Source organism: Danio rerio, chromosome 13 (genome assembly GCF_049306965.1).
Source record: "Danio rerio strain Tuebingen ecotype United States chromosome 13, GRCz12tu, whole genome shotgun sequence".
Classification (NCBI taxonomy): Eukaryota; Metazoa; Chordata; class Actinopteri; order Cypriniformes; family Danionidae; genus Danio; species Danio rerio.
Genome location: NC_133188.1, coordinates 26,082,733 through 26,109,458, shown reverse-complemented (window position 1 = coordinate 26,109,458; position 26,726 = coordinate 26,082,733). Strand labels below are relative to the sequence as shown.

General features: G+C 34.5%; 1 protein-coding gene and 1 long non-coding RNA gene across 2 annotated transcripts in view; one reads left to right on the top strand and one right to left on the bottom strand.

Moving 5' to 3' along the window:
* The window catches only part of tspan15 (tetraspanin 15), a 35,182-nt gene extending 17,133 nt beyond the window's left edge, over nucleotides 1-18,049 (top strand). Inside the window, 4 exon segments of the mRNA NM_001017773.1 lie at nucleotides 2,702-2,815; nucleotides 11,725-11,775; nucleotides 12,488-12,604; nucleotides 17,858-18,049. Of these exon segments, the coding sequence (NP_001017773.1) occupies nucleotides 2,702-2,815; nucleotides 11,725-11,775; nucleotides 12,488-12,604; nucleotides 17,858-18,025 (450 nt within the window). The 3' untranslated portion in view covers nucleotides 18,026-18,049.
* Nucleotides 10,689-18,038, bottom strand: LOC141377181 (uncharacterized). Its single transcript, XR_012389299.1, has 3 exons — nucleotides 14,544-18,038; nucleotides 13,983-14,452; nucleotides 10,689-13,931 (listed from the first exon to the last, which is right to left on the bottom strand). It is a non-coding gene; the product is annotated as an uncharacterized lncRNA (long non-coding RNA).
* Nucleotides 18,050-26,726: the final 8,677 nt, after the last annotated feature.

Sequence of the window (26,726 nt, the reverse complement as noted above, 5' to 3'; positions counted from 1 at the left end):
ATTGAGCAAAGCAAAGATGGTTGACGTTGTCCATCCACAAGATGGCAACAGAGATCGGATAATGCGAATTTAGAGGAGAAAAACTCGTAATTTCTAACTATAGCTAATGAAATCATTATTTTAACAGGCAAGTGACATTCTGAGTCGATCTCTCTCTTTTGCATGTTGTAGTGCTTAACTTCCATATAGTGTATTGAGTGTGAGATGGGACTCTCATATCAGCATTGTGTGTATTTTATGTTGGCCACTCTTTGTTTAACCCTGAGTTCTCTTTGGTTGGCCATCTGTTTATTTTTACTGTATGAGTCTCCTGTTTTTGTTACTGCAGATTAGTTTAGTAAAAAGCAAGAAAGATGAAAAGTCTGCATGTGTTTAGCGTTTTTTCTAATGGCAAATACAACAATAATCTGGTATTGTTTGTGCTGCTTTGGCTTTTTTTGGGGGTTAATTATTCTGATCTCCCGATTGCAACAGAAATACTGGAAAATCTCTGTAGACTGATGGCATTTCATGTTGATCAGCCTTATAATCTTAAAATGTGAGCAAAATAACCTGTTTTGTCATCACTTTAGACATCACGCTAGAGAGTCATTCAAATACTAACTACAATGTGATGTTTTGACATTTTTAAGCAACGGCTTCTGCTGTTCTGACACCAGCTGCAGATTTGAAGGAATGGCGGAAGAAAGTACAAAAGAAATACAAAAGGGTTTTAAGACTCTCTTTAGATTTTCTTTTTTATATACATGATTATCAGACCGTTGTATAAATGTAATATTGCACTCTTAGCAGTGCGATATGGCTGTATATATTCCCTGGTTGGACACTAAGGCACTCAGCACTCAGGCAACTCTCCCACCAGTGCTGATATACAGCCATATCGGACTGCCATGAGTTTAATTTGATTTGCCTTTGTTTTACCGTCATCTTTTAAAAAAAATGCTAAAATAAAAACAACTCAATTTCTCAATCTATAATCAATAATAATAACTCCTGTACAGCAGTCCCACAACATTCTGACTCTCGATGACACTCGAATACCCTGTCAGTAATGTCTAGTGGCTGGGAATGAGCTTTTTACAGTGTTTGCTATAATGTTAATGTTGTTTTTGGTGTGTTTTCATAAATGAATATGAACACTGTGTAAATGCACAGTATAGTTACGATATTATAGCCACATTATCGTCTGATCTCAAATGAAGCAAGAGATCACGATGATATATGATGATGTGTGCAAGTGCTGTAGTGCTTTCCCATTTCTTAGGTGTAAATTTTGAAGCCCTTCCCCTTCACACTCCGTTTTAAGGGCCAAGGGGACGGGGAAGGGGTAGGGGTACAAAAATAGAATTGGGATTGGGCCTTAAGATGATTGAACATGAGGCTCGTTGTCTATATTTGACTATATTGGAATCAAGGTTAAAATTTTAAGGTTAGGTTTGACACCTTTCCTCTTCAATTAATGTGTTTAACTAATACATTTCCATCATACTGTCCTGGCAAATAAAGGCAAAAATACCAAAAAATCTTGAAAAAAGCATTTACATTTATCCTAAATAATGAATAACATTTATAATAATAATAATAATAATAATAATAATAATAATAATATTAATAATAATATTAATAATAATAATAATAAATAAGACCCCTAATTTCTTTTGTATAATGCTTCAAACATTGTGTGAATGCATGATCGTACAGTCGGAAATCTGAAACTGGCAGAACTAGCCTACCAATAGACACTGTATTTGTTCAAAAGACACTTTTTCTTTACATATAGCCTAAAAGTCCAATCAAATTAGACTCATATTGAGTTTTAATAGATACCTATGATTGCACCTGAAAGTTGAATAGTTAGCTTGATCGGTTATTTATCAGTGCACAAAATACTGGAACTACTGGAAAAAAGCCAATCTTCAAAAGTCAATGTATGATTGGGACACTGATTGAAATGCATTCCAAATAAGCTAGCCTTTTCAAGTGATGACAATTTCCACTGATGTCCCCTTCCCAGTGTTGTAGGGAGCGACTACTGTGCAGGAAGCCGTGAATCGGAACCCAGTCAGTGTTTTCTGTCAGGCTGCTGTTGTGAAGAGTGGCTTCATTCCCAGAGGCGTCCTGATCATCCTTCATTTATTTGTTGAGTGACCATCATGCTGCGTTTCTTATTTATCTACCTTCTGCATTTGTTCTCAAACAAATATGCTCTTGTTTTCCTTAAGCTGATTGTCATATAATACTTGCAATACAAAACCATGAGATATGTTTCTTTTGTATCAACCAGTTGCTTAAGTAATTACCCTCAAATGTTATTCACAGCCCCCAAAATGAGCTAAGGGGCTGGAATATGAATTGTGCCATTCAGTGAAGGAAGACAGAAGTCTAATATTTATTCATGCTCGTCCTCTGAAAGCTTTTGGCTCGATAAATGAATACAAAGCAGCTTGGATTATTCATTTCATCTCTCATGCTTCATGCCCTGTCAAACTAGGTGCAGTTTAGCACATGGCTTGGTAATAAATTCAACCCGTTGCATGTTACCCAAATTATGTAAAAGTACATTGTGCAAATATTCTTCCAGTAGACTTGTACATCTACGTTTGCGCAGGCAGGTAGGGAAACAAGCAGCATTAGCATGGTCTTCCTCTGAAACTGTGCAACAATATTTTCAATGGTAATTTGTGTATCTTGTTTTTTTCAGTTCAAATGTTGTGGAGGAACCGAGTACCAGGACTGGGAGGTTAACATGTATCATAACTGCTCTGCTCCTGGTCCACTGGCCTGTGCAGCTCCTTACACCTGCTGTATCGTCACGGTTTGTTCATAATTTTTTATTTTAATTTTTGCAACATGAAAGACTAACTCATTATGTTCTGTTTACTGTAAAACACAAGAGTTATGCTTGTATGACTCCAGTTTATCAGAAACATTTAAAGTATTCCAGAGGTTTTCAAATAGTGCAGTGTTTCCTCTAGGATTTTTTTCCAGCTGTGGCGGCAGACCTTTTACACAAATCTACCAACTACCTATGGCGTTATTTCAATGACAAATAGAGAAATGTCTTAAGCGCAGTATTATAAGCCGAGATTGCATTTACGTGCAATACGAGTGTGCTTGCCCACCGATTTCCTCTGCTCGTGCACGCCTCCTCAAATATACACTGCTGAAACACAGATCTTCTTGTGCGCTCTCAAATAAAAGCTGCTGAAATGCGATTTAGTGCGTTTATGTAGTGAGTATGTCTCCAACGTTTAATAGATTTTCAAGGAATAAATATGTATTTCTCCAATAGACCTACAGAGTGGAATTAATGTGTCCTGAAGTGAAATGGCTGTAAACTCCAGCATGATGAAGTCATTATATGCAGAACCACAGACCTTTATATATACATAAAGTAGAATTATGGAAACTGTTCATCTTAACTGAAAGCTACTTTGTGTTTGCTGGCCTCACGCATCACGCCCCTGTCAGTCAGCACAGAATCTCAAAGGGTTTAACAAATAACGCACAGCACTATACAGTTAAAGAAAAGTTTTAGCTGTTATAATTCACTTACTTTTTATTACGTTTTAGTGCGATTATAACCCGCTATTAAAAACAACAACAACAATGACTGAGTGTTTTGAATGGGAAGCTGTAATGTAGCTGTGGAGGGAAGCATTTTGGTGTGGCGCCCCGCCATGGAAGAATGAATGTAGCGCAAACAATGTAGTGGCCACTGGTTTGAATCAAATCAAACGTAATGACACCTTTTTTTTAGCATTATTTTAGTTTCCTGCAGTTTGAAGTGAGCAGTGAGTCACAAGCACCCAGGGTTATTTATGGTAATAATCTATTGGCACTATATCCACTAATATTTTTTTTTTATCTAGAGCCAAACGTGCTTCATTCAGATACTTTTAGCTCAGCGTATTTTTTTTTCTCCCTGTCCTGCTAAAACGCTAAAGCTGCAAGAACTGCAGATGACAACATCATTATTTTTATCTGTCATACATCAGACTCCAGCCATTCAAATAAACTATTTTTTGGGTTGCCCTTTATTTAGCAGCATGTGCATCTATTGTGTACTTACAGTGAGCAAATCTAAGAAATTCCTGGGTAATATAAGGTAGACTACATGGGTTAAGGTGAGGTTCAGGGGTATATTTTGGGGTAGTACCTGTTTGTTACTTTGTGTAATGCCTATACGTACATAGCACAAGCAACAAACAATTTTTGTTGTTTGTTAATAGATAATTTTGTTAAGCAAACTATAAGAATAATCCAAATTTTAAGAGAAAAACCATAAAGACTGGCATTATAATGCTGAAAAGTCAGCTTTAAATGGGTGGTCTAGAGTGTATTTTTTGGTCTTGGTTGTATTTATAAGATGCAAAGCATTGTTTGCTCATGCTTCATTTGTAGAAAATCACGTTATTTTTTAATAATAAATTACTTTAATTATATACAGCTACTTGGCTTACATCAGAACGACTGTCATATTTCATAGTTTCTAGAAAAAGACTGCCCTCAAGAGGCTCTGATTGGTTGGCTAACAAAAAGTGCTGTAATTCGCAGTTAGGCTTTACGTCACCAGGAAAAGGGTCATGCCTCTAAATACTGTCAGTCAGAGTAACTGTTAGCCGTATCAGTTTGAGCTTTAATCAGACAGAAAATGAAAAGAACACAACTGAACCTCACACCTGCTCTTTAAAATAAAATCTGACAAGTGTCTTTCACATATATTCAGAATAAGCATGTGTAAGTTTTATGCTGTGTTCACACCAGACGCGGAAGAAGTGTCAAGCAGGAGTGTCAAGCAGGAGTAATTTTTGTCAATGCAAAGACACGAATGAATCTAGAGTCACCAGGCAGACAGAAGCTGTGCCCATGACGCGAATCCACATCTATTGTGAAGTTAACTCAAAGCGCGAATGAAGTGAGAGAACTCAAAATGTTCATGTGTCTTTTTAGGTGCAAATAGCGCAATTTATTTGCGCGTTCTGCATCTGGTATGAACACAGCATCATGAAACATTCACATATCTTTTGCAAGTTTGTTATTTGAGATTTGTAGAATGCAGGGTAAATGGATAAATATGAATTTGTAACTAAATTGTTAACTGTGCCAAACTAGCCCGGATGTATTTTTTGTAGTCCCCAAACTTCTTTTGCTGTAGGCTTTACTAAGCTATCTCTGTGAAAGCCAGTGTATCCCTTTGCATTGTTGATGGTATTACATTCAGAGATATTGTTTATTGTCACACAGCTACATTACACATCAACTAAAGTTTCAAATATAATATTGTAGTGGACCACGCCTTTAATGGGCTGTTTACACCTGATCACTTTGTGTGTTTTTTCTGATCGGTGAGCTATTTGTCCATAAAATGGCCAAGTGTAAATTCCTTTATTTGTTTCATTTATGTTGTGCAGGAATGTTACATTTAAATTGATAAAAACAAATATTTGAAGCTGTAATAGCACTTTACAATATTACTGTTTTACTAAATTCATAAGTGCAGCCTTGGTGAGGACACAAGATTTGTTCTGGACATTGTGATCAGGTGATCAGAATCTCCATGATCGTTCTGTGAATGTTACAGAAAAATATACTGCTGTATGTTTAATATCTGTGAACTTTGGCATAGCTGTTACCCTCAACTGCAGCAGTTTGTCTAACAACTACAAATCTTCTGATAACTAAGAAATATGATCCTGGGCTAAAATGAAGCCAAAAGAATGTATTGCTTTCATGATTGAGTCTTTTATGAGGTTACTGTTTGCTCAACTGAAAGGAGGCATGAAGGGAGAAGTGTATGCAGATAATGCACAAATGAACACAAATAGTCTTTTTGTGTTCTTCAGCATTCCTGGGCTAGTTTTGTTCTGTCCTTTTTAAGCGCTCGCAGCTGCTTTCAGTTTCAAATTGAACTGGCACAAGGTGCAGGTTACAGGTGCAAAAATAATGACACTACACCCAGTAAACTAGCAAAGAACGCTGTGCACATGCTTTAAAAATATTGAGTAATATGAAATGTTTTCAGCTCAGGTTTTCATTATAGGCATTTGCTTTTGTTCATTTATGGAAAAGCCAATCTCATAATGATCCCGTGTTATGTGGTTCACTCCTGGTTTGTGTATCTTTAGAAATCTGTATCAGCTAAAAGGGAATATTTTTGGGTTGTATTTAAAGATGGATTTCTATATAAGGCTAAAAGTAAAAAGTGTTCTGAAGCATTGATTGATAGATTGATTATTTATAGAGTGGCAAGAGCATGAACATATTTTCTAAAAGAATGGAAATAAAGAGCTAGAGTTCGCCATTGTTCACTGAGTAAATGAGAGGTCGCTTACATTAGAGGCAATTTGGGGTGAGATGTTTAGGCTGCTGCTGTGGTGCCAAAAATGATGTCACTTCCTGGTGAATAAGACCTGATTTTCTTAGTTAAAGGAATGGTTTATCTAATGATGTTGATCATTCGGCCGTAATTACAGTACTTTTAAATCTCTATGAATTTCTTCAGTTAAACACAAGCAAGAAAGATCAGATTAACAAAAAACATTGTTAAATCACTTTCATTATATATAATAGAAAAAATACACTTTATTTTGATTATATCTATTTATTTAGAATTGAATTTGCATTTATTCAGTCTGTTAACTGTAACACTCACTATCTCTATCATGCTATTACTTTACTTTTCATACTACTTATGAAAACTGAGCTGAAACAACAAGAATTTTAAAAAGATTTTTGTTTTGTGTTCAATATACTTAAATTTGTCAGATTATTTTGATTGTATCCATTTATTTTGATTAGATGGTTTGTTTGCTATTACACTCACTATCACTATTATGCTATTACTTTACTTTTTATACTACTTACTAAAAATAAGCTGAAACAACTCAATTTTTAAGAATTTTTGGCACGACTCGATTGTTTTATGATCCATTGACTTAAATTTGTTATTAACTTAATTGATTTGTGTTGGGACAACAGGACTGAATTGTGTGGAATAGTGCATGGTAACTTTGCAACATCCCTATTTGTGTCCGGACTTGACATGCTTTTGCTGATCTGAGGTCCTCAAAAAAATTCACGTGAAGATAAAGATAGTATCTGTTTTGTTCATTTGTGTCTTGCACATTTATTTTCTTGTCTGGCGCTCTCAGCAAAAGCCTGCGCATTCATAACACAGCCCTAGACGGCTGAATATTAAAAGAGCTTATTTCTGAAGATGCATATGTCAGTTGAAAAATAGACCCTCTGAAGTATGATACCAAAGCAGGTCTTACCGTCAAATGGTCATTCATTTTTTATTGGTTTTGGAACAAACAAAGAGCCTGCCAACATCCAGCTGTGTGCAGATTACCTGTAACGTTACCTCATCATTATTTTAGTCTAAAGACAAAACATTACCCTAAACAGCTTTCTATATGTGAAGATTACATCAGAATGAAGTTGAAATTTAACCTGAGGACATGCACTTGAATCTTCTGAATCCATCTCCATTATGCCTGATAGAGATCAGTTTGTATCTTTGTTTCTAAACCAGATTACAAGATATGAAACCATACACCACTAACAACTTAATTCAATGTTTATAAAGAAATATACAGAACTGCCATATGAACAACATTATGAAGATAGTTTTACAGTACAAAAAATCCAATGCTAATCTAAATCTACTACTGAAGTAATACCTTCATTTGCTTGTTTTTGCATTCTGTTATTTGAAAAATTACAGTGTAGAACATTTTCAACACATTCATGTACTGCTATGTAACAGAAAGCAATAATACAGAATTAATTATGTTTATTTATTTTTTTATATGTGATATACACTCACTGGCCACTTTATTAGGTACAATTTACTAGTAGCTGGTTGGACCCGCTTTTGCCTTCAGGACTGCCTTCATCCTTAGTGACATAGAATGAACAAGGTACTGGAAATATTCCTTAGAGATTTTGGATCATATTGTCATGATAATATCATGCAGTTGGTGCAGATTCGTTGGCTGCACATTCATGATGCAAATCCCCCGTTTCACCACATTCCAAATGTGTATATTGGATTAGGATTGGTGACAGTGGAGTACAGTGAGCTCATTGTCATGTTGTGGAAGTGGCCATCTGAAGATGGGTACACTGTGGTCATAAAGAGATGGACATGGTCAGCAACAATACTCGAGTAGAATCTGCTCAATTGGTTCTAATGGGCCCAAAGTGTGCCAAGAAAATATCCCCCACACCATTACACCACCATCGGCCTGAAGTTTTGATATAAGGCTGGATGAATTTATGCGTTCATGTTGTTGATGCCAAATTCTGACCCTACCATCCGAATGTCACAACAGAAAACATAACTCATCAGACTAGGCAACATTTTTTTACTCTTCTGTTGTCCAATTTTGGTGAGCCTGTGTGAATTGTAGCCTCTTTTTCCTGTTGTTAGCCAACAGGAGTGGTACACAGTGTGGTCTTGTGCTGCTGTAGCCCATCCACCACTAGGTTACCTTGGTTGAAACGAGTGGTTATTTGAGTTACTGTTGACTTTCTATCAGCTTAAACCAGTCTGGCCATTCTCCTCTGACCTCTGGCATCAACAAGGCATTTGTGGCCACTTAACTGGCGCTCACTGCATATTTTTTTCTTTTTCGGACCATTCTCTGTAAACCCTAGCGATTTGTTGTGCATGAAAATCGCAGCAGTTTCTGAAATACTCAGACCAGCCTGTCTCAGTACAAAGTCAAGTAAATCACCTTTCTTCCCCATTCTGGTGCTCGGTTTGAACTGAAGCAGATCTTCTTGACCATGTCCACATGCCTAAATGCATTGAGTTTCTGCCATGTGATTGGCTGATTAGAAATTTTTGTTAACGAACAGTTGGACAGGTGTACCTAATAAAGTGGCAGGTGAGTGTAGTTTGTCTCCAGGGATAGTTGCCTGCTAGGACTTTTTCTTAATTCACACTTTAGAATTTCTTCAAGGCAAGAACTTATCTTTTTAAAGGAACGGTTGTTAAAAAATTAAACAAAGTGCTGATAACGGCTCATGGCATGGAATATTTATCTTGTTTCCCAGCTTTATGCATTCTCCTTGGCTGAGTTTGTCTAGATCAAAAGTTGAATGACATCCTCAAATTCTCTGTCTACTTATCAGTTTGTCTTTCTGGGTTGTCTGCTGATAGGCTTGTCACTTTGAATGTAAATTGGTCCAATCATCAGCTTGTCCTGTGTGGTTATCGGGCAAATCTATTACATTTTGATGCCATCTGAAAAATCTGTGCCCACGTATGCACTGTGACGTTTCAGAAGCAACAAAAACAAGAGTGAATGCCATAAAATATTATTCTGTGTGAATGGAATGTGATTTTTCTTGTAAAATTGCTTTGATTGACAATGTGATATCTCCAGTATTTGATATTGGAACGCCCAGAGATTTATAACTGTTGCAATCATTTATCCACTGTGTTTTGTTTTTTTAAAGAAGGCTCCATCACTGGGTGTTTCTCTGGAAGTGTTGCCATGGCCACTTATTTTAAGCAATGCTTATTTTTCAGTCTTTAGTTTTAGTGACAGAATTTATGCAGTTACAAAGTAGGCAGGTTGCAATATTTTAATCCATGACTCTGGACTACAGAACTAGTCATAAGTGTCATTTGTTTTAAATAAAATTCAAACATCAACTGAAAACTGAATGAATACACTTCCATACTATTTAAATATATGGAATTTGAAAGAATAATCTTTTGTCTAAATGAAAAGTTGTCTAAATTAAGTTCCTAGCAATGCTTATTATTAATAACGTAAAATGTATTACTAACTAATAACTAGTTTTAATATATATACAGTGGGACATTTAAAAAATATCTCCTTGGAACATGTTCTTTATTTAATATTATAATGATTTTGCAATATACAATATCCTATACAATGTATTTTTGACTAGTTTTGTGGGCCAGGGTCAAATATTTGGTTTATTTTCATGATAAAGAGTAAATGTGCTTGTTCTTTTTTATATGTTTTATTTATTTATTTATTTATTTATTTATTCATTCATTCATTCATTCATTCATTCATTCATTCATTCATTCATTCATTTATTTATTTATTATTATCATCATCATCATCATCATCATCATTATTACTATTATTATGATCATGATCACTATCATCATTATTATTATTATTATTATTATCATTATCATTCATTCATTCATTCATTTTCTTGTCGGCTTAGTTCCTTTATTAATCCGAGGTCGCCACAACGGAATGAACCGCCAACTTATCCTGCAAGTTTTTACGCAGCGGATGCCCTTCCAGCCGCAACCCATCTCTGGGAAATATATTATTATTGTTATTATTAATATTATCATAATTATTTTTATTATTATTTAGAAAGATCTGGTAAGGAATAGTTAGGACTTGATGGCTGTTTCTCAATTTCAAGAATGCAGAGAACACTCACGTTCTCGTGGAGAACTTGCCAAGTTTACCAAGAACAATGAACTCGAAAGGTCAGGAAAACAGAGAATGCATTCTTTGAGAAATAAAATGCTGCATTCTTACTGACGGTCACGTGACCTTCATGTGTTTTACTGGAAAATAATTTAAACGTTTAAACTTTCATACAATGATTTATTTTTGTATTGCTTTTCTATATATTTAACATGCACCCAAGCCTTACATAGATACTTTGCACAAAACTAATAAAAACTATTTTAATATGAATTTCAGTAAGTAAACACCCTTAACCCTTTAAGGTGCACTCATTTAAAATATATTTTTCTAGTCTGCATTCAATGCACATATCAAGAACACATCAAGATTTTTTCAGGCATCGTCTGTTTTTGTGATCTTTCTTTAAATATTGGAACTCATCTTAGTTGGTTGATAATGACGTTACACCAGAACATGAGGATGCAAGATCAATTAAGAACACATATTGAGAAACAGCTGAGATGTACCTTGTTTCCTTTGATTTCTCATTCTGTTTTTTAAATAAACATGACATTTTTTGTTCAAACTGCTTATTTAAAATAAGCTGGAACAACACAATTATTAAGTATTTTTTGTAACAACTTATTTGTTTATGGTCAATCATCTTAAAATTTGTGAAAAAATTTGTTCATTAATGTTCTCCCAACACAAATCGATTGTGCGGATCCCAGCATCCCAGTGTATGCACCTACTTTATCACTCCCTGCGTACTTCATTTAAGATATTTGGTTTTAAAATGCACTTGTCTCTTCTGTAAATTACTGAACTGCATGTGTACAAGATTAAGCACTTACATTTAAACTGATAACCAGTTTGAGCCATGTTTGTGTATGTTGTGCGGCCCATACACAGTATGAAACTATAATGAGGTTGTGCTTCTTCATAACACTGATTTGAATTGAGTTTCTCACGGAATGATTTCAGCTTCATTTATAAAGCTTGGTATTCTTACAGCTAACTGAAGACTAAAACCACAAGCTAGAATGATCAAAACTAGCGTAATGGAAACCTGTTATGTTGAGAGTGACCCGGTCATTAATCAGCACTGAGTGTAATTTCATGCGTGTTTAAAAGGGTTGAGAATGTTGAATGTCGTTTTTTTCTCCTAGAGGTTTTGCTGTTTGCTAAACAAGTACTCTAACACAATCTCACAGCCAATGTGATCTTTCTTTTTTATGGGAAATGAGGGATAGAAACTGTTTTCACCTATATAAAAATGTTCATTTGTTGTGTGTTACAGCCTGGAGAAGTTGTTAATACGATGTGCGGATACAAGACCCTGAATAAGGATGTACGTTCCTTCATCACCTCTATTTATGACTCTGTTTTGTTGTTCTGGTCTTGTGAACAAAAAAGAACAAGAGAGTAGCTACAGTCTTGTGTAATTCAAAAGTCTTGTGTCGATGCTGTCTTTTTAAAGGGTCAAAGGTCTAATCGTTAATCAGATCTTCATTGAACAGCAGCGAGAATCAATTCTAAATGTTAACAGGTTGTGAGAATACGTAGCTTGCCCAGATGAATGATGATAACAGCATCCAATTATCTCCCAATATAGTTGCAATCAATCAGTGCATCTGAAAATCACATCCTGTTTAAGCTGGAGCTGCTGCGTGTGAATTTGAACGTACTTGACAAGTGTTATAAAAGCATGTTCCGTATTGTGTCTGACAGGTTATCACTGTCTCATGACCTAGCAGTATCAATTGTATTACTTCACTGCTTTTTCATAAATCATCTCTTATGACCACATGGAATAGTAAAATGTCTGTCAGATGCATATTTAAGGACCTCAGTTTGCATCATTTGTTTTAAATACTATACATTTTTTACCGTATTTTCACATATAAGGTATTGTATAAACGGAAAGTGTTCTGTTTCTGACTCAGCTTATGGCTTTGCAGTATTGATTGCTAATTAGCCATTAAGTGAGGGCAGTTTTTAAAAATTCTGACAATATGATAATGAATATTGAACTTTGAATATGACATGACCTTTGCCTGCAGAGACATGAAAATACAGACGTTATCTACATTCGTGGCTGTACCGACGCCGTCTTCATTTGGTTAATAGACAACTACAAAACAATGGCTGGACTTCTTCTAGGCATCTTTCTTCCGCAGGTAAGACTCATCAGAGTTAAGGTGATGTAGATTCTCAGTGCAAGTCATTTTTAATGATGCAAGTGGTACACTTTAAATAAAATATACTTTGACTTATCTTTTAATTACAAGTCTGCGAGACTGCTAAGCACAAAACGTACATTTTCTTTGACTCTAAGAACCTCATAAAGTGTTTGAAGTGTAAGAGATAAGAGTTGTGAGAGCAATTATTGTCTTTTTAAATGGATTTTAAAGGGCCGTGGAGGGAAATTTGTTAAAACACTAAATCATAGGTGATTTGTAAGATTGGCTTCTTGTAATTTTCCACAAATCAGACATCCATTTTTAAAGTTTTACAATGAGCATCACAAAATCAATAGTGTCCATCATGCTTTGCTGTATAAGAGATCAATTTAATAATGCAAATAATATATCTATTAAAGTTTCATACAATCTTCTGCTGATTGTTCTAATTGGACTACGACAACAGTAGTTTCTGTAGACGGAACAAAAAAACTTTCCTGCATTTATTCATCAGTTGGATAATCACATTCTCTGTTGTGAGAATATTATTTCCATTATGCCTGTTTTGTATAAAACTACACAGTGGTTATTGTGAGCCATCATTTTGGCACTCCTGCCAAACCGCGTTTCACATTCGCATGCATTTTAATGATGTATTGTTGGCCCGTTTTTTATGTATATAAGTCCTGTTTATAAGTTATTACAGCACAACCCAGCTACAAGAGTTCATCTTCTAGACCTAGACTCGCTGCCTACGCTTATTTAATCCCACAGTCATTCTAAGCCTATAATCATAGCAAACAAATATCAAGCTTTCATCTGGCCAGTGATTTAAAAAGGCTTATTCAAAAAGGATTACACGTATTTGAGCTATACAAGTGTGTACACATATAAATTCTATAATTTTATCATTCATAGACTTGAAATAAGATGATGAAGTGCAAACTAAAGTCTTAAAAATAAGAAATATAGCTTAATTAACATTCACATTCAAACATTTAAAAATGGTAACCTTAATCAGGTAGATATACCTCTTTAAAAGGGTTTTGTCACCCCAAAATGAAAAGATGCTCTTAAAGGGTTTATTTACCCAAAAATTACAATTTTCTTATTAATTACTCGCCCTTGTGTCATTCCAAACCCCCAAGATCTTTGTTCATCTTTGGAACACAAATTAAGACATTGTGGATGAAATATGAGAGCTCCCTAATCCAGAAGTAACAAAAAAATAACAAATAACAACTTTATTCAAAGTTTTGTTCTCCTCAGGGTTAGTATATTGTGTGCAATCAGGAGTGCTTTACAGTGGTGTAAAGCACCCCCACTCCCCACCCCCCACCACATCCACACACACACAGACACCAGACACACACACACAGATGACCACATGTCTATTTGAAACAAAACAAAGTTGCATCAATAGATTTGCTCTTCAGTGTTTGGACTTTCAGCAATGAAATTTTCAGAAACTCTGAAAACTGGACTGACACACTTTACTAGAACTTGTTTGTTTAGTTGCTTTGACACAATCTACATTATAAAAGCACTTTAGAATCAAACATGAATTGAATTTAATTGAACTAAATCTGAAATAATATGTCAGAGGCGCGACCAAGCCTGACATGATGTACATCCTATACTGACACTGAAGAGAAGAAACTATTGAATGTTAGTTTTTGTTTTATGTGTGCAAAAATATCTCCCCGTAGCCTGAAAATATTTTGATTGCATCACCATTGTGACACGATTGACACATGGACTATTTGAGGATTTTTAAAATAATTTTCAGACTTTGTTCGAGTCTGAAACCTTACTGTCTATGGTGGATAAGGGAGCTCTCAGATTCTCAAATCTATATATTATCTTAATGTGTGTTCTGAAGATGAACTAAGGTCTCAGGGGTTTTGAAAAATTTGAAGGTAATTTTTGGGTGAACTAACACTTTAATTAACTTATCTAAAGAAAACATACACATTAGGGCTGCACGATATTTGAAAAATTTAACATTGAATTTTTTTGGGGATTTGGAGATGTATATTGCAACACAAATACAATTTGACCAGATTACTTCAAATCTCTTTTTGGATAGTATTTATAATGTTAGATCGATTGAGATGATTCTGCAGTGGCAATGCATCTCCATGAAATCTAATAAACAATCTTTAAAATTTTGTTGGTATTTTCACTGTTGTCTGTGCTATAGGCAGTGCATTTCTATATTTGCATATGTTGTGAGTAGTTTCATGCATAACAATCTATAAAGATAACCAAGAAAACGATAAAATTGAAATAAAATGTTTTATCGTTTCCCAGAGTCTAACAGTATTTGAGTACAGTAACTGAATGATTAAAATAATTCAATAAAATTAATCATTGTTAAGGTTACAAATGATTCATTTTCTTATACCTGAATGCTTTTAAAATCATTATACAATCACAGGCATTAAAAACACATGCAAATGATAAATTATAATATAAACTCAGCATTGCAAATATCCTGCGATGTGACTATTGTGAATGATCACATTGCGATATCTATCATTGCTGACATTGCTGAAACTATATATTGTGCGGCCCTAATACACAGAGAAAAAACTATCAAAAAATGCTCCTGATTGAAATTGAGGTCTTAGAAAGCAAATTTATCAGTCTGCTCAAGTGCAAGACATTGAACAGTACCACTTGGTTCTTGATTGGGGTTTCATTAATATCTGTGCCCATTCATATAATCAGAGTAATTAAGAAAATATCCGTTCATTAAGTGTTTTTCATACTGATGAAAGGGTGAGTGGTGTTCGAGACATGGTTTGAATACATTTGAACTTTTTCACACACATATACAAACACACACACACACACACACACACACACACACACACACACACACACACACAAAAAGAGTGCCACGAGTAGACCAGTTTTCAACAAATTAGTAGCTCAGAAACCTGTTTCACTTTGGAAAGCATCCCCTAATGTGCAGCTGCTGCTGTGTGTCCCCTCGTTTAACCACTTTTTAAATAGTTGTTCTGAATGCAGCACAGTCGCAGATGTGGATTATCATAATCACGTAAATTTTGAATCTATTATGTAGTCATTTTAATACTGCTGGCCATCTTCAGCCAACACTCAGAACAACGCATGCACAAAAGACGCAATTTAATTCTTAGAAAGGAGCTGCTGGAAACAAGTTTCTGTTAGGTCAGACAGTTCCTGTCTGTAGGCTGTTTCAGAGGAAATGATGCCAGAAAATGTTAGGCGTTATCTGTGAAAGATAAGCTCGAATATTATAGAGAAAGACCTGGATCTAGCATTTCCATTCCAACATTGGATTGCAATGTTTCCATCTGAACATTTTTCAATCTGATGTAGCGTGCAAGTATGTTTATCCATATGGGAGGGAGGGAGATGCTGGGACTTTTTATGCGAAAATTGAGAAGCTTTTATAATTACTTTCAAAGTTCTTTCCGTAAATGGCGATTCACAGTTGGGAAAAGTCATTAGTCAGTCTGCCCACACTGTGATCCATCCACGTTGTTTATTACGAGATTTATGTAACTGCACAAATTGTATAGCCGCAGCATGAAATGTGCAGATTAACACAGGCTCTTCGAGAACATGGTGCTGTGAAAAAGTTAATCCACCAGCAGAAAGGAGTAATTTAGGAGTAAATTAGGTGATTTTCACACTGGGCATGTTTGCTGCTGTCCGAATCCAAATGAGATTGGTCCTGTCCACCCCCTACAGAGTTTACAAAACACACCAGTGCATTTGTGTTCATCTTTTGTCATCATAAACATGCTTAGCCAAAAAACCCAGAGGAGATCTGTGTATCGTTATTTGGTGTAATCATTCATAGGACAGTGAACAACAGTTGTGCCACGTGAAAGCGGCTTTCTGCTGCTTCTATAATGATACATTGGAAGATATGGTTGATTTATGGGCTGTTCATTTGCTGCTCTGATTACACTCTGTATATGCAGTTACAACACACTTTCTCTTGTTCAAATCCAGGGTAAATGATACAATACATTTACAAAACAAAACATACATCACCACTCTCGTGTGGAAACTGCAAATAGGCAGCAAACAGGACATGTGAAATGAGCAGAGGATTTAGATGCTTTATTGATTTATTGTGACCAATAAACACGCTGAAATCAACTCGCAGAAGAATTTCAAAGCTTAGATCTCAAATATTTTAAAGGTTATTTCCATCAAGAGTTAGATGAGAGTATTTATTGATAATGAGAGCATCCTCAATCCCCACAATCTGACCCACTATACACTCACTGGCCACTTTAATAGGTACACCTGTCCAACTGCCCAGTAGCAAAAATTTCTAATCAGCCAAACACATGGCAGCGACTCAGTGCATTTAGGCATGAAGACATGGTCAAGATGATCGGCTGCAGTTCAGGCCGAGCATCAGAATAGGGAAGAAAGGTGATTTAAGTGACTTTGAATGTGGAATGGTTAAGGAAATGGGCTGATCTGATCATTTCAAATACTGCTGATGTATTGTTTTTTTTACGCACAGACTCTAGGGTTTACAGAGAATTATCCGAAAAAGAGAAAATATCCAGTGAGCGGCAGTTCTGTTTGGGTCAGAATTGCCTCAACAACATGAAAGCATGGATCCATCCTGCCTTTTATCAATGGTTCAGGCTGGTGGTGGTGGTGTAATAATGGTCCAACCTGGTACTGGTAAGGTGTACCTAATAAAGTGGCCGGTGTGTAGCTTTTTAATATGCAGATATATTCTTAAAATAACAGACACTAACCCTCTAACATGCCAGAAACATAATATCATACATAAAGATCCACTCAAAGACTCTTACGTGTTTTCTCACTTAAATCCAAACATTGTCTGGGCTGTGTGTAAATAAGCACCAAAAGTGAAGTTTGTGGAAAATTGAGCTCTTTGCACTTTATTTAGACCTCTTATTAAATATTTATTTAATATTTTATATGCATAATGTGATGTAGAGCCTGGAGTGTAAAAATAAATTACTAAATGCTTAGTAAAGAATTTAAATAAGAGAGTGTGAAGAAAGTTTATTAATTCTTTTTCTATTATATCTGTTCATTTTCAATTATTTTGGTGAAGGTTAATGACAAATTGTTTAAAATGGTCATCTGATTGGCAAAGTGTACAAAAATGCTGTAACAGCAATGCATGCAAAAATCCCCCCCCCACAAAGAAATATAATGTCTTTCAGATTGATTATAATTATTATTATTTTTTGTTAGTTCTTCGGCGTGATCTTCACCTGGCTTTATATTACTCGCGTGGAAGATGCCATCGAGGAGTATGGATACTATATGGATGGTCTGCTGCAGTCTGATAGCGTTCAACCGGAAACAAAACGCCAAAGCAAGCTGGCCAAATGCTGCAAATGCATGCCTTTGATGGACTAAGTACAATCTCTTTAAAAAAAAAAAGGAAAGCCTTATATCGACTTCTAAAAAAGGGATTTTTACACTTTATCCTGAATGAAATGAACTGTTTGTAGCTCTGCAAAACACAACTGTGCTGTTACTTTCGAAATTTCAGCCTCAGGTACACTGTGCCAAACAAGTCTTTTTTTTTTCTTTTTTTACTGTCAATACGTTTTTCACAGTTACACTCAGTGTTCATCATTTCATCTGTCAGCTGAAAATGGGCTAGTTATTTAGTGTCAAAATGTCCTGATGCTATAGGACTAACCTGAATGAGGATCATGGTAAATCACACCTGAAGCTCACACCAAAGATAACATATATTTACATGCTACTGACCCAGTCAGAACAGCTAAAGCTTTTCACAGTTTAGCTCTGTTTAACAGGGAAACTGAAGTGATATTTGGTACTCTGTCAGTCTTGGGTTATAAAATGTCTTTTTAAATTTCCAGTGCATATATGACAACTTCTGCTGTGTGAAATGCATTCATCATAATACGGGTGCTGTCTCTTTTGTTTGAATGTTACCTGTATATCGAAAACATGGGTTTATAATGTAAATTCTGATCATTTCTATACTTGCAATTCTTTTAAACGCAATATCTTGGTTGCATCGCCATATTTCCTGTAATTGTTTTTACTAATATTTAATTTTGTAAATATAATGTCCATTATTACATACGTTTGAGCCTTTTCCTAAAGCAGGGTTTCTTTTTTCATTAATACAGCTTATTATGCGTTTATTGCGTAATATTTGAATCAGGGATATTTTTTAATGAGCAGATGTTTTGTTGTGGTTCTAATGATAGTTTTAACACGTATGTATGCATGCATACATACATACATCCATCCATACATACATACATGCATACATACACTGTAAAAAAATTAATCTGTTGTTTTACTTTATTTTACTTTCACCCAGCAGGGGTGCCAGAAAAAAAAAACCCTGGTAAAATAATTACTGTAATTTATTGTAAAATAACCAACAATAAATTACTGAAATTTACAATTAAATAACAGACATAAGATTACAGACATGTCCTTAAATGAACATTTCCAGTAAATTTCTGTAATTTAACATCTGTTATTTTACACAAAATTTCTGTAATTTAACGGGCGTTATTTTACCATAAATTTCTGTACTTTAGCGGTCGTTATTTTATGATAAATTTCTGTAATTTAATGGTCGTTATTATACGGTAAATTTCTGTATTTAATGCCTGTTGTTTTACTTTTTTTCTGGCACCCCAGCTGCTGGCAAAAAAATTAAATAACAGTTTTTTTTTTTTTTTACATCATACTTTTGGCTTTTATATTTATTCTTCCTTCATGTTTGCTTGGCAAAAACATGAAAAAATCCAAGTAAACTGTATATTTAGCATAATACACAGGGCGTTTTTCTTTTGTTTTATGCAGCATGTGCTGTTTCTTGTCATTAAATAAAAACAAATTAATCATTTGGTATATTTATTTACATTTTGCCACGGTTTATATGTAAAATGCACTACATGTTATATTATTTTCAGTGCCACTACTCATTGAAAAATACACTGCAAGAAGTGAATATTAAGCCTTAACATTTTAGCATTTTGTATGATATAAAACAGTCTTTTATAGGATTTGTGTGTTTATGTATTGACTTGACTGTTAAAGCTTGAGTATAGCCCTGAACACAGCGAGCGTCCTGCTGAATGAATGAATAAAAGATGTTTACAGAGCTGTTCTGCTGCTTCACTGCTCGTTCTTTTCTCTTCTCGTCATGCTGCTTTGACATTGCAAGGGGACTCTGTCTCTCTCAATATTGTACTTTAGACATGGACTAGACAGGGGTTTGTGTTTTATCTGCTCATCTCTTCCATTTCCATTGTTTCAAAGTGCAGCTGTGAGTAATGATTAAAAAAGCCATCAAAATCTGACAGCAATTTGCAACTTTTTTGACTAATTTGTATGATCTCATTCATGCATTTTATGGCTCATCTCCAATTAAGTTTGATGGCACACCTCCTTTTAAAAATATACGTTTTTATATTAATTAAATTGTATGAATTTACTACAAAGCATAAAATAGCTTGTTTCTGATTCAGAAGTTTGTTTGAGTTTCTCTTTAATGCCTGGCATCCATTCCCGATAACATTTACATAACTTTTATAACGCTTACAATTATGTAAAGGATCATTATTTTTGGTCTTGTTGGAACAAAGTGTTTTATCTTGCACAATATCATTTGTAAGTTTAGATTATTGTTGATCATTTCTCCCCAATATTCAAGGAATAACATCTTAAAAAAAAAAAAAAGTGGGTCATTTCCCAGCAGTGATCTCAACAGTGTAACAAATAAAATGTGGCTAAAAGTAAAAGCCATGAACATTTTTTGCTGTAATCAAAAGCCATTGTAGGAAAAGTTCTGAGCTGATCAATGAATATCAGTCTGGTTTTTGTACCATAAAGTGCTATGTGATGCTACTCTATGTTCTGATTCTATATTGTAAGAGAATGAACTTTATAGTTTCAGTATTCAATATTTATACATTGTGATTTTATCTATAATTGTTCGAATGATTGAAAGGGTTGTTGTACATAATGAAGCAAGACAAATGTGTGCTAAAACAATTGTTATGAAACATTTTGACAACTTTATTTTACATGGAAAAACATAACTAATGAGACCAAAACATGTAAGAGCAAGAACGTTTTTAGATAGTTAATAGATTTCATATCATGTCCACTTTTGTTCTTCTTCACTCTCCAAATATAGAGGTTATAAAGTATAAAAGGTAAAAAAATGGTGTTGCATATGATGTTCTTTCAAATGAAAAAGGTTTATTCACTCAAAGGTTCTTTGGGGAAGCACAGATTGTTCCTCTGCATCACTGCCAAAAAATCATTATTAAACTTTTACTTTAGAACTTTTAAAAGTCTTTTAAAAAAGTAGTGCAAAACTTGACCACAGCCTCAAAACTTGACCACAGCCTCAAAACTTTGGCTCATATTTCTTTTATAGTGAGGGCTAAAAGAGAATTTCATAGGAAATAAGACATTTATGAAGTCCAGTCTGCTCCAGGACACAAGTGACCTTCAGTCACATATTGAAAGCATGAAAGATATTTGTTTTTTTGTGTCTGTTCATACTTCAATCTTTATATACTGAAATGCCTTTTTATTTTAATTTTGTTGATTTAGATATATTTTATATATTTTTTATTTTATATTTTTAAAATATAATATATTTTAATATGTTGTAAAAATATCGTTTAAAGAGGAGAAAAACTATAATCCCATTATGAATGACAATCAAATTACACAATATTACTTAGTTGGTAAAATTGTTGGTTTTATCTAACAATATCTTTAAAATGCATATGCAGTTGAGGTCAAAATGATTAGCCCCCTTGAATTATTAGCCTCCCTGTTATTTTTTTCCTTAATTTCTGTTTAACGGAGAGAAAATTGTTTTCAACAGATTTCTAAACATAATACTTTTAAAAGCTCATCTCTAATAACTGATTTATTTTATCTTTGCCATGATGACAGTACATAATATTTTACGTAATATTTATAGGTTAATTAGGTTAACTAGGCAGGTTAGGGTAATTAGGCAAGTTATTGTATAATGATGGTTTGTTCTGTAGTGTAGACTATCGAAAAGAATATAGCTTACAGGGGCTTATAATTTTGACCTTAAAATTGTGTTTAAAAAATTCAAAACTGCTTTTATTCTAGCTGAAATAAAACAAATAAGACTTTCCCCAGAAGAAAAAATGTTATAAGACGCACTGTGAAAATTTCCTTGCTCTGTTAAACATAATTTGGGAAATATTTAAAAAAGAAAAAAATATTCAAAGGGGAGCAAATAATTCTAACTTCAACTGTACATACAGTATAATATTCAAACAGCTGGGGTTTACACTATATTACAGTCTCTCTGTTAGTGTGCAACTATATTGTACAGCACTGAGTAATATTAAAAAAAGTACATTTTCTTATAACAGATAAGGGTTATGGTACAGTTGCATAATTATGCACTATTCATTGTTATTCTAACAAGGACACTAAAATAAAGATTGACAGAATGGATTAGCAGAAGCATAAACAATTACTTAACAAAATAATAGAGAGAAATATGCTTATATTCACATATTATTAAAAACCTTTATAAAAAAAACTGAATGAACTGTTTTACTGCAAGCCATTATTAAGCTGCATTTAGATCTTTTTTTCTCACACATAATTGCTTTCATTTGACACAATGGCAGAAACATGAAGCGGGTGATAACCTCTTCCAGAAGAACATTTCACAGGTGCCACTTTTTAACAAGAACATCTTAACACATTTTTAAGGAGAGCCTGTTCATCAACTCTGGTATGCAATTTCTGAGCATTGAGTGTTTGTATGTTTGCCTTTAAAATAACATGCTATGCAATACATGCTTATAAAAATTTTGATCACGGGACTCTTTTTGAGAGTACTGTCAGCTTCACACATCACCGCATTAAATTTAAGACATCATATTGACAAGGTGCTCATCCATCTTAAGCTGTTTATATAATTAAGCCTCCACTCAAGGATGGAGGAAATATGAATCAACTCCCCTAAGTTTAATGGCGCTACATCTAAATTAAGCTGTTTGCCCAGCAGATCTGAAAGATATAATACAGTGGAGATCACAATCAAAGAACAATTTATAAAACTATATGATATAGGGTTTCACGGTGGCACAGTGGGTAGTATGATTGCCTCACAGCAAGAAGGTCACTGGTTCGAGCCCCGGCTGGGTCAGTTGGCATTTCTGTGTGGAATTTGCATACTCTTCCTGTGTTCGCGTTGGTTTCCTCTGGTTTGCACAAGTCCAAAGAAGTGCTCTAGGTGAATTGAAAAAGCTAAATTAGCCGTCGTGTATGTGTGTGAATGCAAGAGTGTATTGGTGTTTCTCAGAGATGGGTTGCGGCTGGTAGGGCATCCGCTGCGTAAAACATATGCTGGATAAGTTGCTGGTGTGTGAGAAATGAGGTCCCCAATTGGGTCCGCCTAGGATCCTATTGGTTCACTGGAGTTGTAATAGGTATAGTTTGTAGTTTGTATATATATATATATATATATATATATATATATATATATATATATATATATATATATATATATATATATATATATATATATATATATATATAAATGCAGTGAAATCCCGTTTAAATTTATGTAATTTAGAAGCATGTTTTATTGACAAAACTATTTTAAATGTCATATTTCGTACACTGATGTACAACTAAAGGCATGTGTAAAGCTTTTATTTTAGATGTGCTACCACTTCTTATGTAAATAAACAATGTGACATATAAATAAATAAAAACATCAAAAATACATCATTTAATGTTTACAAACGTTTCAATTATTTTAACTGTTCATATCTTTAACTTGAAGTTACAGATAATAATGTTAATAATATGGTTAGTGCTGTTAAAATGTCAAGACTGAGAATAGACTAAAAAGCACCAAATATGATTGTAATGTGGAGAAGTACAATAGTTTTTGATCAGGCATTCAACGCAGACGATCCATTGGGGTCCTAAGCGGACTCAATTGCAGGGGGACCCGATTTCTCATGACACCGGTTCATTCCGCTGTGGCAACTATGCCAAAAAGAAAATGAATGAATGAATGATATCCTAATGAAGGCTTGGCTGAGCCTGGTTAGTACTTGAATGGGAGACGACATCGAAAAATAGGTTGCTGTTAGATGTGGTGTTAGTGGGGGCAACAGGTGTGCTCACCTTTTGGCTTGTGTGGGTCCTAATGCCCCATTATTCACCTTTTTCTTTGCCATCGAGCGAGTGCAGCCATTTGAATCTTTTTGGCTCAAGACTTCCGGTCTCATTCACTTCCATTCATTTTTAGACGTAAAAAACTGCTCGTTATATATGCTGCTTGATGCCTAATATTTAATATTATTAAATATTTTTTTTAATTTATTATTCTACTTGGTCTGTATAGTAATACAAACATTTGTTTGTAGAGCAAGTAGTTTGACCGTTTTCTGCCCTTTATTATTACAATAGTCATTTCTCCCATAGGTGACTGAATCGGAAGTTCTTAAACAATCGCGAAAACTGGCGCACTTCCACATTTTAGATTAAGGTCAATAGTTACGGGACTCTACTGCATTGAGCACCATCCTCCCGATGAGACTAGACCAAGACAAGTTTATATATTATTTCATTAATTCAATTACTTCAAATTTATTAATCAAATTTACTTTTTTACTTTTTTGCCATTTCAACAGATGTGTGATTCTCATAGATGACTAATTTTGATATAAAACATATGTTGACAAGTTTGCATTTGATAAATGTATGTCCATGAAAGATTGCACTTATTATTTTAATGTTTAACTTGTATGATAAAATACAAAATACAGTTAAATGGAATTCCGGGAGTTTTCCGGGAGACAGAGCAATGCCCAAACTGCATGCAGCACTCACATGCACCTGTTCCGGTTTAAATGTTCCTGTCTCAATCACCAGCAATCTAATCCTTTTAGAAACACGCAGAAAGCCATAGAACTACAAATCCGCCATTATATTGACTACAGTTCCAGTCATGCAGCGCTCACATGCACCTGTTCCGGATTTCGCTAATTGCGCGCGCGCACACACACAGTCGGAGGATCGTTATGAACTGATTACATGGCCTTTTAAAGCAGCACAGACACATGCACCAATTGCTAAGTCTTGTTATACTGTTACTGTGAACATTACGATGCATTTCTCTTCTCTTGCCTTGCCTTGCTTTGTTTGTTAATTGTTTACGTTCTTTGCTGCTGGGACTGACCATTTGCCTGTTATTTGACCATGACTCTGGATTCACTGCATACGTCTGTTTGCCCCTGTGCTGACTGTTGCTTGCCTGACCATCTCTGTTTAATAAACCTGCATTTGCATCTGCACTCATTTGTCAGCGTCTCCTTCACGTTACAGTTCTATTTCATTTAAAATTTGGAACTGAATCATTCCATATAACTTAAACCTTTACATGTTTTACATAAATACTATTCGATAAAATGTAACGACTGTAATTTTTAAAGTTGTGTGAATTTTAACCAGTTGTATCTCTTATGTTGTTTTTTCCAGAATTTTTTGATCCAAATCAAAACTGTTAAATTGCGACCATAAACATGTCTTTATTAAAGGTGTTTAATCGTAATGATTTAGGAAAAATTCTTTTAAATAGCAGTATTTTCTCTTGAACTTTTAGTGCTGGCACTTTATTGATGTGTTCAATCATAGTAATCTAGCAAAAATAACAGTGTTTCTTTGTAAAACTCTTAGCGTGTAACTTTATTGAATGAATTTCTCTGTAATAATCTAGGAAAAGTCTGTAAGATAACAGTGTTTCTTTGTAAAACTCTTATTGTGTAACTTTATTGAACGGATTTCTCTGTAATAATCTGGGAAAAGTCTGTAAAATAACAGTGTTTTTCTGTAAACATTTTAATGAAAATATCTGTAGATTTATAATTTTTTGCACTTTATTTCAACAAAGAAATTTTACCATAATTTTATGGTTTTTGTTTGCCAGTCATTTGACCTTTTTTATGTTTTTTTTTTTTTTTTTTTTACAGAGCAAGTAATTACAATTTTTTACTTTTGACGTAATTTTAAATGTACTTCAAAAAAACTGGAAAAAACAGTGTGTAAATAATACAGCAATTTTATTGTATAAAACAGACAAATTGCTGTAATTTGTCATTAATTATATAGTACATAAAATAACAGTCAAGCTGTAAATTTACAGATATTGTTTGGAATTTTGCGGACTTTTGAATATAATTTAAAATAACAAAAAAAAAATACTTTATAAATAATACTGTAATTCCCTTGTGTAAAAAACAAAAATGTCAGTAATTTGTCTTTAATGATAAAGTACCTAAATTGAAAGTTCATTTATTCACTTTTCAGCCTAATCCCTTTATTAATCCGGGGTCGCCACAGTGGAATGAACCACCAACTTATCCAGCACATTTTTACGCAGCCCTTCCAGCTGCAACCCATCTCCGGGACACATCCACACACACTCATACACTACGGACAATTTAGCCTACCTAATTCACTTGTACCGCATGTCTTTGGACTGTGGGGAAACCGGCGCACCCGGAGGAAACCCACACAAACACAGGGAGAACATGCAAATTTCACACAGAAACACCAACTTACCCAGCCGAGACTCGAACCAGCGACCTTTTTGCTGTGAGCCTAAAGCACCTACTGCGCCACTGTGTTGCCTAAAATGAAAGTAAACTGTTAATATAGAGAGAAAGTTTGTCATTTTACTAAGTTTTGAATATAATTTGAAATGACAAAAAAATATTGCAAAAATGTAGAGATATTTTCTGTAAAATTTGTTGTTTTTTTTACAGTGCACTGTTAGTCACCTTGAACTGAAGTCCTGGCTCTCTGTGTTCATTAAAAATCCTAGGGTGTTCTTTGAAAAGACTAGGGGTATGACCCTGGCATTCTGGCCAAACTTGCCCTCTGGCTTCTGTCCATCATGGCCTCCTACCCATCCCCATATCATTTAATTGGCTTCATCACTTCTCTGCAGCAATTACCTTGTGTGCAGACTGGCAAAGAATGGCTGCTATAGCATCATCCAGGAGATTGTGCCACCAAATCTGTAAAGTGC